A 14,021-nucleotide genomic window follows, 5' to 3' on the forward strand; every position below is an offset into this window, starting at 1 on the left:
ATTTAATCATCCATAACGTTATGGAACACATTAATTAACTGAAAAATGTTGCATAGTGTGCCTTTAAGAAAAACATAGGCATAAAAAAAGCATTGCATAGTGGTAAGCATAATACTAGGGCAGATGGTGGGTGTTAATACGGTAGTATGAAATTGTTGCTTTGTGAGAATAGTCTAAAAATTGAGTATTTGTTAAAGCTTCTTTTAATTGGGCTTTTACTTATACTAAAGTTACTGACTGTTTTTTTTCTCCATCCAGATGTAAATGTATATTCATTAAATCTATTTATCTTTGTTTTTATTTAAGGAGAGCAGCAGTTCTGTTGCGGTTACCGGAGTCTGTTTCAAGTCAGGGCCTCTTGGGCCCAGGGAGCTTTGCTTCAGCTACAACAACTACACAGAATGCGTCATCATAAAAGTGGCAGCAGGAATCCCCGCCAAGCTTAAGCTCCTTAGTGGGCCTGAGCTGGTAAAGAGAACTTTTTTCCCATCTTTTTCATTTTTCAGCTAGTGAAAGGCTCATATCTTTTATTTTTTTATTTTGAATAAACCTCATGTGGTACCAGTGCAATGCTGGTTTTGTCTTTAGTGTATTAACCAAAGAAGGTTTCAGGTTCGATTCCTGGCCCAGTCTTTCCGCATGGAGTTTGAACGTTCTCCCTGAAAATGCTTTGGTTCTCTCCTGATACTCCAGCTTCCTCTCACAGTCCAATACCATAACTGTTAGGTTAATTGGCTTCTCTAAATTTTCCTTAGGTGTGAGTATGTTCGTCAATGGTTGTTTGTGTATGTGCATATATATATAGATATATATATGCCCTGCGATGGACTGGCGACCTGTCCAGGGTGTACCCCGCCTCTCGCCCGTTGAGTGCTGGAGATGGGCACCAGCACCCCTTGTGACCCCTCTCGGGATAAGCGTGCTAGAAAATGGATGGATCGATATATGTCTACCATATAATTAATTATTACTACTGTTACTGTTAATTACATCATTCATACCTTTAACTACTTTGTTAGGAACTTAATAGTTATTTTACTGCTACTCTCAACCATAAGTAGCATAGGCAGTTTACTCATTAGAGTAGAACAGACAGATTCTGTTTGCATGTCTTATTCATTGCTTGTGCAGTCTTTGTAGATCCCTTTTATCAACCCGTCATTGTAGATAGACGTAAATAGGTGTTCCCTATATGTTATGTTATAAAAATATATTAAAGGACCTCCTTCCTTAAAAAGAAAATTGAGGTAATGGTATCGATAATTTAAAAGAATCATTAAATCTCTTTGTGTTAAATCTCCAAGAAGCTGGTGTCTTTCTAGGATATACTGAGATCTTCACTGAATTTCTCTGTAAACTCCTGATTTTAGATGAAACATTAACAAAGAGAACAAATGTGTTTAGTGTTTTTTTTGTCTTATTTAGCCATTGCAGGTATTGAATTGTCAAGGTATTCCAACACCATTTACTGTCCAGCTCTGTGATAAGTGGGAAAATCCTTCTCAGGACAAAAACTTAACTATTGAGATAACAACAACATCCGAGACACTGAAGGTTGGTTTTAGAAAAGTAAACATGCCTAGCTGTCTGCAATTTTAGAATTTAGAAAAAGAGAATAATTCTGTTTTAACAATATAATTGAATATTGTTATTGTTTCAGCTGACACATGAGTCACAACCCATGGACTCAGAAGGAAAAGTCTGCTTCACCATTAATAATCTTAAAGGTTCAAAGTAAGTCTCAAAAACGCACCATGTCCCAAGTTTGGTGCAGTTTTACAGAAACTGGGCATCCTATTTGAATGCTTTACTACTACATGCCATGGTTATGTTTTTTATATTTACTTTTATTGTCATTTTGCAATTCATTTTTTTCTCCATCAAGGGGTTGAGTTCTATCTATCAAAATCTTTGGATTTTTAAGATTAATGGCTCTCTAAATTATTGCAGTATTAGGACCTTAGAAAGTCGAGAAGACAAAAGATGAGAAGTCATAAGTTCTTTTTTTTATTGTAACATATGTAATGATAAACTCATACAATAAGCTTCATATCACTCATTAGATGTCCTATCACTTTGTTATGTGTGAAGGAAAAGTAACGCTGCCTATGATACCAAACACAAACACTATTAACCGTGTTGGCAGCCTGATGCTGTAGGGATTTCTTTAACAGGGACAGGGAAGTTGTTAAAGGCACCAAATTTATATAACTTTTTATTAGTCACACTGACCATTCCAAGGACTTCACACTATTAACACATTCATCCAACATCACTCACTAATGGTCTCATTTTCAAACACTAATATGCAGATCAGAAAGCGAAAAGGCTGTCAATGGTAGGACCAGCATGCATCTGGGTCGGCATATGTTTTTTTACCAGCACAAGAGAAGCATGGAGGAAATGTTTCTCTTTTTCTGTTTGCTTGCCTGAGGAAGAAAAAAACCAGAAAACCTGGAAAATATTATCCTTTTGCTTGCATAAATTACTTGTCCATGGTGCATCTGAGGCCTTTGTGAATTTTTCATATCGTCAAAGCTGGGCCACAACAATATCTGTCTATAAATTCAGATGAAACTAACCCATTACATAGACTACAGATATGTCTTGAAACAGAAGTTATAGTCTTTGGACCAGAGTCCCAAAAAAAGAAGCTGATTAGTCAATCACTTCATTTGGATGGGATTGAATTGACCTGTTATTTAAATCCCATATCAAAGAGGTTTCTAGAATTTCCTTCTTTATTCTGCAGAATATTGCAATATATTAGAAATATCCTGTCCAGGGGTGATGCTGAAAAACTAGTCCATGCATTTGTTACTGTACAATTGTAGTTCTTTACTATCAGGAAGTCCACAAGCTGTAGTTAAAAGCCTTCAGCTGATCCAAAATGCTGCAGCCACAGTTCTGATGAAAATTAAAAATAGAGATCATATCTCTCCTATCCTAGCTTCTCTTCATTGGATTCCTGTTAAATCCAAAATTGATTTTAAAATCCTCCTTCTCACATATAAAGCCTTAAAAGGCCAAGCTCCATCTTATATCAGAGATATGATAGTTCCTTATGTTCCTTAAAGGGCACTTAGCTCACAATCTGCAGGTTTACTAGTTCCTAGAATTTCTATAAGTAGAACGGGACACAGATCTTTTAGTTATCAGGCTCCTCTCCTGTGGAATCAACTACAAGTTTTAGTCTGGGAGGCAAACACCCTGTCTACTTTTAAGGGTAGGCTTAAAGCCAAGAGCCCAGAAAACCTTCTAAAAAGGTTAAAGGTAAACTTGAAGCTTAAGGACCATCAGTTTCAGATTGCGCCATTCATTGTTGTTTAGGCCAAAGTGGCTTAATAAAAGATGATCAAGGAGGAAACTCTTGTTGAATCTAGATTAGATTAGATTAGATTCAACTTTATTGTCATTACACAGGTACAGGTACAAGGCAACGAAATTCAGTTTAGGTCTAACTAGAAGTGCAATAGCATAAAGTGCAGGACAAATAATGGTTCCATAAATATAGGACATGGGTTTCTACTGAATGAGTATAGAGATGAATACCATTATAAATAATGAATATAATATATAGATCACTAGTGTTATGAACTAAGTTTACAGCTTGATATGTACCGAATATAATATACAGGTGGATATACAGTTATGTACAATAGCACATATACAGATGGGTTTTACTAGAAAATGAATAAATAAAGTTTGGACAGAGGCTATCTAAATTAAAGTGCAATGGAAGGTAATTGCATATTACAGTTAAAGTATGTTATTGCAAATGTATATGTAAACAATTGGTACTGTGAATAAACAGTCAGCAGTGCAAATCGACTCAAAGTGAGTAGTGCAAGATGCATATGAAGAGTTGTTACAATAGTAACAGTCAGGAGTGCAGGTGAACATTACAGTCTTGTAAAAAAAAAAAAGAATAGCAAAATGGTAGTAGGTGTGAGGAAGGAGAGGAGAGTATATCCGTGAGGGTTAGAGTTCAGTAAAGAGACAGCTCTGGGGGAAAAGCTGTTCTTTATTCTGCTGGTTCTGGTCCAGAAGCCTCTGAAACGCCGGAGGGTAGGAGAGAAAACAGTCTGTGGGCTGGGTGGGATGAGTCCTTAAGAATGCTGCGGGCTCGATGTAGGCAGCATTTCTTCTGGATGTGCTCAATGGTGGGTAGTGAAGTTCCAGTGATTTGCTGGGCACTCTACAACAGAACAGCTTCAGTACCACACTGTTTCACAGTTGGTCAGGATGCTTTCTATTGCACAGCGATAGAAGTTCACCAGGATAGTTGAGGGTAGCTGATTCTTCCTTAGTGTTCTTAGGAAGAAGAGGTGCTGGTGAGCCTTCTTGACCAGGCCGGAGGGGTTGGTTGACCAGGCCATGTCCGCTGAGATGTGGGTCCCCAGAAACTTGAAACTGGAGACACGTTCAACAGCTATTCCATTGATGTGGATGGTGTTGTGGGTGCCTATTGAATCTTTCCTGAAGTCTATGATGACCTCCTTCGTTTTGGTGGTGTTGAGGAGCTGGTTATTTTCAGTGCACCATGTGGCCAAGTGCTCAATATCCTCCCTAAAAGCAGTCTCATCGTTGTTGCTCATGAGACCAATCCCTGTGGTGAGGTCCGCACACATGATGATGGAATTAGACACGTACACAGGCTTGCAGTTGTGGGTGAAGAGGGAGTAGAGAAACAGGCTTAGCACACAGCCCTGTGGTACACCAGTGTTGAGTGTGATGGACTTGGAGCAGTTGGAGCCTGATCGGACATTCTGTGGTCTGTTGGTCACAAAGTTCAGAATCCAGTTGCACGTGGAGGTGTTGATGCCCAGGTCTTGAAGTTTGGCTAATAACTTAGATGGAATGACATTGTTGAATGCTGAGCTAAAGTCAACAAACAGCATGCGACCATGTTTACACAAACGTGGCTCTAGCCACGTTTGTGTAAACATGGTCTAAAGTTTTGTTTCCTCTGGTGTGGCAGAGAACATGCCGGTGAAATGTTGGTAGCACTGACTTTAAATTTGAATGATTAAGGTCACCTGCGACAATATGCACAGCTTCTGGGTGAATGGTCTGTTGTTTACTGATTGCTGCGTGGAGTTCTTTCATAGCAGACTTAGCATCAGCGTCCGGGGGTATGTAGTCTGCAGTGATAATGGTGGAAGTGAACTCCCGTGGCAGATAGAATGGTCTGCATTTAACTATCAGAAACTCCAGGTTAGCTGAGCAATGTCTCTCAACAATAACAGAGTTTGTGCACCAAGCTTTGTTAATGTAAATGCACAGTCGTCAACCTCTGGTCTTACCGAAACCATCTGATGTTCTATCCGCCCGGAATGTATGGGGTCCCGCTAGCTCAATAGCGTGGTTTGGTATTCCACTGTTGTCTGGTATTCCACTGTTAATTATAATAAGACAGACTGGAATTTGGGGACAATCCACAAAGCATCTTAGAGAATGTCCTATAGAGAGATGAGACAAAAAATTTTACTTTTTGCTAAGACTAATCAGCTTATTTCGCACAGGCTAAAAAAATAACCTATCAATAAAAGAACACTGTCCCTTCTGTGAAACACGGAGGAGGCTCTGTTATGCTCTGGGGCTTAGGGCACAGGATGTCTTGAATTTCTGCAGGGTACAACGAGACTTCAAGACTATCAATGGGTTCTAGAGAGAAGTGTGCTGCCCAGTGTGGGACGGCTTGGTCTCAATCGCTGGTCATGCGTCTTAACACAAGGTGTCCCGGAGAATTCCAGTTTTCCTGCAAGCCCCCCTCCCCTCTTTAATTTGTGTATTCACTCTGCCTTGCTAAGTGTCCTTGTTGTAATGCAAATAACCTGTGATATGACCAGCCCTTTTACATGAGACTGGATAAGGCTGAAACAAACTGGCATCAGAACAAGAGCATGCTCCAAACAATTTTCATTACCTGCCCCTGCAACATCAGACCTTTTTGCAGGACTATCTTAATAAGTGATATCCAAATCTTTTATTTAGGCAGACCTGTTGAACAACCAGCTATCATACGGGTCCTAGTTCCTGAGCTGAGGACAGGTCATAACCATGCTTTTCCAACAAGGCAAGGCAGAGCCTATTTATATTGTCCATTCACCAACAGACTCATTGTCGAAAAGCTCACTATGTGAAAGAAAGAACAACTTAGAGAATAATTGTATTTTGTCTGTTTTCACCTTTTCATGTCATTCAACATTTCAGCTCAGAGAATGACAAACAGTATGATTTCAGTATAGTAGTAACATTAATTTCACCCAAGGATAAGCACTACATATGAAGCTACAATTGTCCCATTTAGCAGTTTTTAGAAACCCAAGGTGAGTCCTTCCTGCATTTGTGACAGGTATACTTAGTGCAGTGCACACAACGCTCAGTGCTGTGGTTCCTGTTGCAGAGATTGCACACCTGGCCTGCTTATGATAACAATGAAAATATCTAAAAAATAGAGTTTAGCACATATTCCGAAACTAAGAGTTGTAGTATGAACTAGATGAGGTTATCTATGTGTGCTACAAGTTTTATACTAATAATAGAATGGAGGTGCCATTTGTCATTTAGGCTTTTGGAAATTCCTCAGAAAAGTATTATTTTCGAATCCAATACATGTGATAATAATCCACCACTCCTTGGTAACGCTTTTGAATATTTCTCTCTGATTATTTTGCAACTTGCAGAGTTCACTCCTCCTGCACATTTTTGGAGCAGCGAGCTCTCCATAGGGTCCAATGTAATTTTCCCAGCACGATAGGAGACTCGTTGTGAGGAAACTACGGTTGTAGCTCACTGTCTGTCCTGCTATGGTTGCGAAGAGCTGTGTGGTTTGTAGAATAAATAATCAGCCAATGAGTTATTAATCCGGAAAAGTCGAATCTGTGAATATATTGCCAACTTGACTGCAGTCTCACGATGCTGTCTGCGTGTCTGCAGAGGAGGAGAGAAGAGAGAGAGAGGAGAGATCGCCTGAGTTATATTTCCCCCCAAATAAATAATGTTCATTATTGTATAAATGGTCATTATTGTATAAATATTGTTGCTTTCTACAGCGTTCCAGCTCATGCAGCAATTTTCATTGAACAGATCAGTTATCATCTGATCTCTGCGCTGGTGGCTGGGCTGAAATCATTGCGATGTTGGCGACACTGATGAGGTAGACCTTGTTATATTTAATTACAAATATGATTTTTTCCCCCCTGCTCTCGGGTAAAACAGTCTTAAAGAGAGAGACTTTAGCTAAAATTGAAACTGAAGGGGGTGGAATGGTTCTCCAGCCACAGCGCTAATGGTGCATTTCCCATCTGACAAGGGATTCATGAGTTGTGGAGTACTGTTGGGGGGACTGGGGGCTGAGGAAAATTCTCGTATCTATGGGATTTCTAGTGTTAAACATGATAATAACCCAAAACACAAAGATAACAACACCCTGGAGATGCACTTTATGAGCCATGACCTAAACAACAACCTAAATCTTATTGAGCATCTTTGGAAGGAGCTGAGATTGTGCAAAAGAAATAAAAAAAAATATATTAAAAAAATACAGTGAAGGGTACCATCACTTTTGTCCAGAGATTAAGAGGTTTGTTTTTTCTTTTTTGTATTAAGTTGAATCATAGTTGAAAAGCAATGTCTGACTTTTATTCATAATTTCTGTTACAAGAAAATCAAGAGTTACCAGCAATTTGTCCATGTACAATATGCTGTATTATTGTAGCATAGCCCCTCCTCCATACTGCATAACATCCTCTGTTCTTGATCCGTTTTATTGATATTTGGACTGACGGAACAACTAAGTTGTTCCATTTCAACATTTTCCAGAGACTACCGCAAATGTCAGCTTGCCCAGAGCTTTAAATTTAGACAGATTTGCTATTAATTACAGGTAAGACTTCTTTCTTTACTCCTTTCCTTCTCTAGAGGGTCCTACGTGCTGGAGCTTAAAGGATCCTTAAATGGCAAATCCATCCCTGGTCCATCAGTGAAACTCATTCTACTCGCTGATCCCAACAAACCTATGAACCTGTCAGTGAAATACGATACAAATGCCAGATTCCCTGCTGGAGGCACATTTCCAGGTTTTTATTTCTTGATAAAATCCTAGTATCCTTTTTTTTTTTGGTAAATTAATTTAAGCTGTATGTGATTTGCAGATTTTTCAGTGACTGTGCTTTCTGAAGAGGGGAGTCAGATACAAACTTTTAAACCTGCAGATCTATCTATGTCCCTGTGGGAGAAAGGGTCGGCAACACAACCTGAAACAGTAAGTGATCAAATATCATCATGAGTCTCTCCTCATTGTAAGTAAGATATGTTCAATAATACACTTAACGTTCATTTTTCAGGACATTATGCCAAAATGCGGAAAACCTATTAAAGATGAGGAGAATCACTGTTATCGATTTAGGTGATTTAATTTTAAATAATCTCTATTTTGCATTAAGTACAGTTCATTTAGAAATATTTTATTAATGTCATCATTATAAATATTGTACTTAAAGTTTTTATTAATCAACATTGGCTTTTTGCAGAATGTTTAGAGGAATAGAAAATTAGAATAGTTGAAATTTTAGGGCTTTCGTTCTTATCTGCTCGATTTAACAGCTGATGCTCCTATTTCTATACAGTACAGATAAAGCAAGGGAAGGGACTAAATAAAGGCACTTATTCATAATCAAGCAACCTAAATAGTGAGCTAAAGGAATGTTAACTTTTACTTAACTAAAAGAGACATCAAATGACTTTTCCTAGACAGTTTTTGGACATGTGTGAAACTTGTGTGTGCTTTACTGCAGAGGAAAAGCAATCCCAAAACATGCTGGGGAGTATACTGTAGAGTTTGCTCTACAAAGCAACAAAACAGAGGATCAGCTTAGGACTCAGGTAAGTTTGCACACATTAATAAAGTTCTGTGTTGAGTATGTATGCATTAAAAATGTGAAATAATAATACCCATAGCGGCAAGCAGCTCTTGTAGCTTAAGGTAATTGAATGTCTCTGCCTCCAGGCCTCAGGTTAGCCAGCAGCTTATATAATAAATTGACATACATCTGTCTGTTCTTCTGTCTGTCTACATATGTGTCAGTAATTTGGTGGAAAACTTTACACTTCACTTTTAACAATTATTCTTTATATGCAAGTTCTGAGTAGTCAGTTCAATGGTCAGAACAAGGTCCAGGTAATCAACAGCTATGCTTTGCCAGTAATGAGATACCCTTCTGGGATAAACAGATGGCCCAAGGAGAAGATTCAAGCCACTGATGTTAAAACACGGAATCTATTCTCCATGCATGGTGAATGCCACTCTAAATCCAGCACCCACATATTATAAACTAAGCACAAAGAAGGAGGTAGAGGCCTAGTGAGCATCAGGACGGCAATAAAGATGAAACATCCAAGCTCCAAGAATACATCAGGGATAATCCAACGGATGAGGCGATTAGTAAATGTCTCAGACAGTGGGAGCTGGAAATGAAGGAACTGTAAGAACTATCAAGGGAGGAAAAAAATCCCTACATGGGATGTACCAACTGACGGATGGCTGAAGTGGCAGATATGGCAAATCCTCCAATGGCTAGAGAGAGCAGGGCTAAAGCACAGCACTGAAGCACTGCTCATGGTGATATATTCATTACCCTCTGACAATGAGCTGATCAACCATGGTGCACTTAAATACTCCACAAGGTCTTAGTGGCTTAAATGGCTAAGTTCTCATGTATTGTTTCCAGTAAGATGTTTTAAAACTTTGTTTTAGGTATTGTGGAAATTTGGTTCAAAGCTTTTGCTGATCTTTTGATTTTTCTCCCTCTCATAGATCAATATAAAGGTGGTGGCTAATGAACCAATCAAACTGGAACCCGAATGCCAGCTAGAAACTCCAGCTGTTTTCAACTGTAGAGACATCAGCAATCGAATCTTGGTTGAAAATGTGACGCTAAAGATTATGGTGAGCTCCAGTCCTTTCAAGGCATCAGATTTACTCTTAACACATGTCAGCAAAAAAACTCTGAATATCCCACCCATTAGGAAACATCTGTTTTTGTTGTTGTAATTGACAGCTTTAGGTTTGTTGAATTCTTTGCAGGATCAGCATGGTAATCCAGCTGGGCAGGACTTGAACGGTAAGGTGTTCATCTCAATGAAGTGTCCTGACGGAGAAATACCCAGAAGTCTCCCCTTGTTTAAAGACAAAAACAGCCATGTCCAAATTAGCTTAAAAGAAGGAACTGCCAACATTGATGTGAGTAGCACTCTATCTGTAGCATAAACAACTTTTATGTTTGTCATCATAGAGAACTTCCTTTCACCTCACCTTTAGAGTTTAGCAATTTCAGAAAACAGTCCTGGTGAGAACGGAAGAAGATATATTCTCCTCTTCAGGCCTGAGGTGACGATGCCGCCCACATCTCTCAGTCCTTTTGAGCTGCCCTTCTATTTTTACAATGGTACACTTTACAAACTGCATTTAATAACAAGCACAAAGCTTCTTTACAGATGTAGAAATGTCTCCTAATATAGAGAGAAAATTGAAAGATAAAATTGTTATATCATGCAGTATTAGTTTGAGAATAACATAAATGGATCTAGTTATTTAAAAATCTGATATTGCTTTATGAACAAATATTATTTTAGACAAATAGAATCTAATTACTTGAGGTTTTTACTGTCAAAATATAACAGTTTAAAATGTAAATCTATAAGGGAATTTTAAAGATCCCTGGTTTAGAGTCATTATTGTACTGTAAATGAAAAGTCAAGTGTTCTGAATGCTATATATCAGATAAAAATAAAGTATAACCAGATACTGTAAATCCTCTAATATTGGCCTGTATTCAATTAGCAGCCGGGTCTCTAATAATGGCCGGTCTCACTGTCGGCGGAGGTAAATAGTGGCCAGACTCTTATACAGGCCTGGGCTATAATTAGAACCAACAATGTTCCTGGCCAGTCCTCAACAACGTGTGATAGTAACATACAAGTATCAGTTGGACCTGCTAGAAGAGCGAGGTGCGCAATAACGCTGGGACCCTTTTTCCACCTGGATCTTGTGTCCCTCCTTTGTCGGACTACTCGCCCCCACTTCCTCATCGCCTTATATCTAGACCCACCATGTATAGCACGGACCATGCTTCAATACTGAGCATAAATCAAAAATGTCTGCATCAAGCTCATTGCCACACACTGCTGCAGGAGTATAACCAGCCACACAATCATTCTCATCTGAAAGACACGTGATTACCGGTAGGTCTGGTTGTAACCAGGCAGCGTTAAAATGACAGAATTTCGTTGGCCTTTGTTGTTCTGAATTTCTCTTGAAATATATGATACTGGTAGCCTAATTCCACTTAGCCTGCCTAAAATGAAATTTCGTGCTGATGGCAGAACAGTTTCCATTAATTTTTTTTTTTTCGTTTTGCCGTTCAGAAAAATAGCAGCTGCTGAAAGACGTCCGAATAATGTTCTGTATACAGTTATGGCAACTGTACTTTTTCAATAAATGAACCTAGTATTTTATAGGTTCAAAGACACACAAAATCTTGTTTTTATTCATTCCACTGGTAGTCTGTTTTGATCAAATAGAAATAGAGGCCTGCCTCTAATTCTGGCCTCCTTCCAATAATGGCCTGGACCAAGATGTACCTGAGTGAAATAAAGGCACCGTCCTATATTAGAGGATTTACGGTACTTTGCATCTTATACAACAAAAGAATAAAATTGTAAAGCCTATTAGGAGCCTTATAATCATTTAATCATTATGTTTGGTACTAATCATGTAGTTGTGTTTAAAAAGGTAGTTACCAATAAATAATAAAAAAAAAAGTCATTATTTACGCAAATTACTTGTAGGAGAAGTTGTACTTTTTATGTTCACTCAAGTAATATTCTTGTTTAGTATTACTACTCTTACTTGGCTATACCTTTTGGTTAAGTGTAGAATGCTGCCACTTGAAGGCACATGCCCTTGGAGCTTATTCCAATTTCCTGTGCCCGAAAGGATGACTCTTTAAATATCACTTTAAATAACATTACTTCTTACAGCAAACAACTCTTATACAAGCCTAGCTATATCCCAGTTTTATCTAAGTTTAGCAGAGAAGTGTAGGCTGATATCAACTAAGACTCGTATATCAAAGCTGTCAGACTGAGATTTAAAACCTGACTGAAGCTCTTTAAAAGGACAATTATTATGTAAGGGCTCACAAACTTGTTAAATAGCTATTTTGTAAAGAATTTTAGATAGTAAAAGATGGTTTGATGTAGGTCTATAATTGAATAACTCGAGAGAACATTTCTTAAGTAAAAGTTTAATTAAAACTATTTTAAAAGCCTGAGGTACCTACTGTGTGCAAAAAGATATTCAACTATACAGTCATGTTAAATAAACGGAGATCGATGGATTTAACTCAGTCGGCACTTAATTTTCTTTGCGAAGAAAAAGAGAACATCATGGCATAATGTCCAGCCCTGCTCTGCTTAGACAAAGTTTGTCTCACTAATTTAGACGCTGCAGGAGGGCTGTGACAGTCTCTACATATCGTTACTGAAACAATTACTGACAGTTGGAAACAACATATGATATGAAATCCCTGAGAAAGAGTCAAGCTTGTTATGAGAACCGTTATATTTATCCCAAACTCTCCCTAATAGGATAGACGATCCCTGTCCCTTAGACATCTTGTAGCCTTGCAGCTCTGAGGCCTGATTGAATAAAACTCAGTACTCATAAATCAATATATGTAAAATGGAATTAATAGCAGGTTGAATTATTTTCCCATCACACTTTTAACAGGGATAGATTATTCATATCTAAAATGGAGGTGGAAATCAGAGGGAGTAATTTATTAAATAACTTGGTTGGACTTGAGTCTAACATGAAAACCCAAGATTTACTTAAAAATAATACTTTTGCTAACTCTGAAAGCTCAATTGGATCAAAATATACCAAACCCAGTTCAGGTTACCTCAGATGCTGCCTCACCTTCCAAAGATAAACCAATCATATTGGCACTTTAAAGCACAATATAAGTTTCCTTATACTATGCTTCAAAGTGCGCAGCTCTTATTATCAACGTTCTACTTTCTTATTGTTTGTAAAATGAGTACACAGGCAACTAGTAACTTCATAAATAAAATCCCTTTGTTAAGGGGAATAAATTAAATGGTTCCCTTTTACAGTATTATGCAGTGAAATGGAGGATATTAAAAGTTGAACAGATTATTTAAAATGTATAACTATATTGTCTGATAATGATCTGCTTAAGAGGAACCTTATTTTGGGGGGAGGAGAACTATGTTAAAGTAATTCTTAGGTTACTAAAAAGTAATCAGATAGGACAGGATGAAAAAATGCTATTTTTTCACAGTCAATGCCATAAAACAGCCCAAGGTCCAGAAGATGAGAATGCATGGGACTATGCACATTTTAAACAAATCCATTTGAGTCTAAAGTACCACTATAATGACCTTGTTAGTATTTAGCACTAAATTCGATAGGAACTTTGAAAACAGATCTAAAAATTCAGAGTAGCGACCTGGTGGACGATACAAAGTTATAAATAGAAGAGGTTTTGGTGATTTATAACTTGGATCAGGGAAACTAAGGATTACATGTTTAAAATAATTGATACCTGGCTTAGGACTAATCAAAAAGTCAGAATGAAAGATTTGTGCTATGTCTAACCCATCATTTCTTGGTATATGAAAATGTATATAGCTGAAGAGACTTGCGTCATTTCTGCTAACATAATCCTATTGCTGCAGCCAAGTTTCTGCAAGACGACATAAATTCATTTGACAATCACAAATCAAGTCACTAAAAGGCAATTTGAAGAAAGAGGTTGCATGTTAAATTAACCACATTCAATTGTTTTAACTTTTTAATCTTTTAGTATTTTTTTCTAATTTAAATCATTTTTGCCATTGGACATATTGGATTGGGTAATAGTTGGCAGAGATGGGGACTCGAGTTTGTGACTCGTACTCGAGTCGCACTTAAGTCGCATATTTAATGACTT

General features: G+C 37.9%; 1 protein-coding gene across 1 annotated transcript in view; it reads left to right on the plus strand.

Annotated features, from left to right (window-relative positions):
* The window catches only part of LOC107080671 (structural maintenance of chromosomes flexible hinge domain-containing protein 1-like), a gene marked incomplete at its 5' end in the record, with an annotated part of 26,786 nt that overhangs the window by 3,261 nt on the left and 9,504 nt on the right, over positions 1 to 14,021 (plus strand). The window contains 10 exons of the mRNA XM_015368879.1: positions 307 to 468; positions 1,426 to 1,554; positions 1,661 to 1,734; positions 7,927 to 8,072; positions 8,160 to 8,269; positions 8,352 to 8,413; positions 8,802 to 8,889; positions 9,821 to 9,952; positions 10,091 to 10,246; positions 10,325 to 10,451. Coding sequence (XP_015224365.1) covers positions 307 to 468; positions 1,426 to 1,554; positions 1,661 to 1,734; positions 7,927 to 8,072; positions 8,160 to 8,269; positions 8,352 to 8,413; positions 8,802 to 8,889; positions 9,821 to 9,952; positions 10,091 to 10,246; positions 10,325 to 10,451 — 1,186 coding nt within the window. The remainder of the gene's footprint in view (positions 1 to 306; positions 469 to 1,425; positions 1,555 to 1,660; positions 1,735 to 7,926; positions 8,073 to 8,159; positions 8,270 to 8,351; positions 8,414 to 8,801; positions 8,890 to 9,820; positions 9,953 to 10,090; positions 10,247 to 10,324; positions 10,452 to 14,021) is intronic.

Source organism: Cyprinodon variegatus, unplaced genomic scaffold (assembly GCF_000732505.1).
Source record: "Cyprinodon variegatus isolate N-32 unplaced genomic scaffold, C_variegatus-1.0 Scaffold2206, whole genome shotgun sequence".
NCBI classification, from domain to species: domain Eukaryota; kingdom Metazoa; phylum Chordata; class Actinopteri; order Cyprinodontiformes; family Cyprinodontidae; genus Cyprinodon; species Cyprinodon variegatus.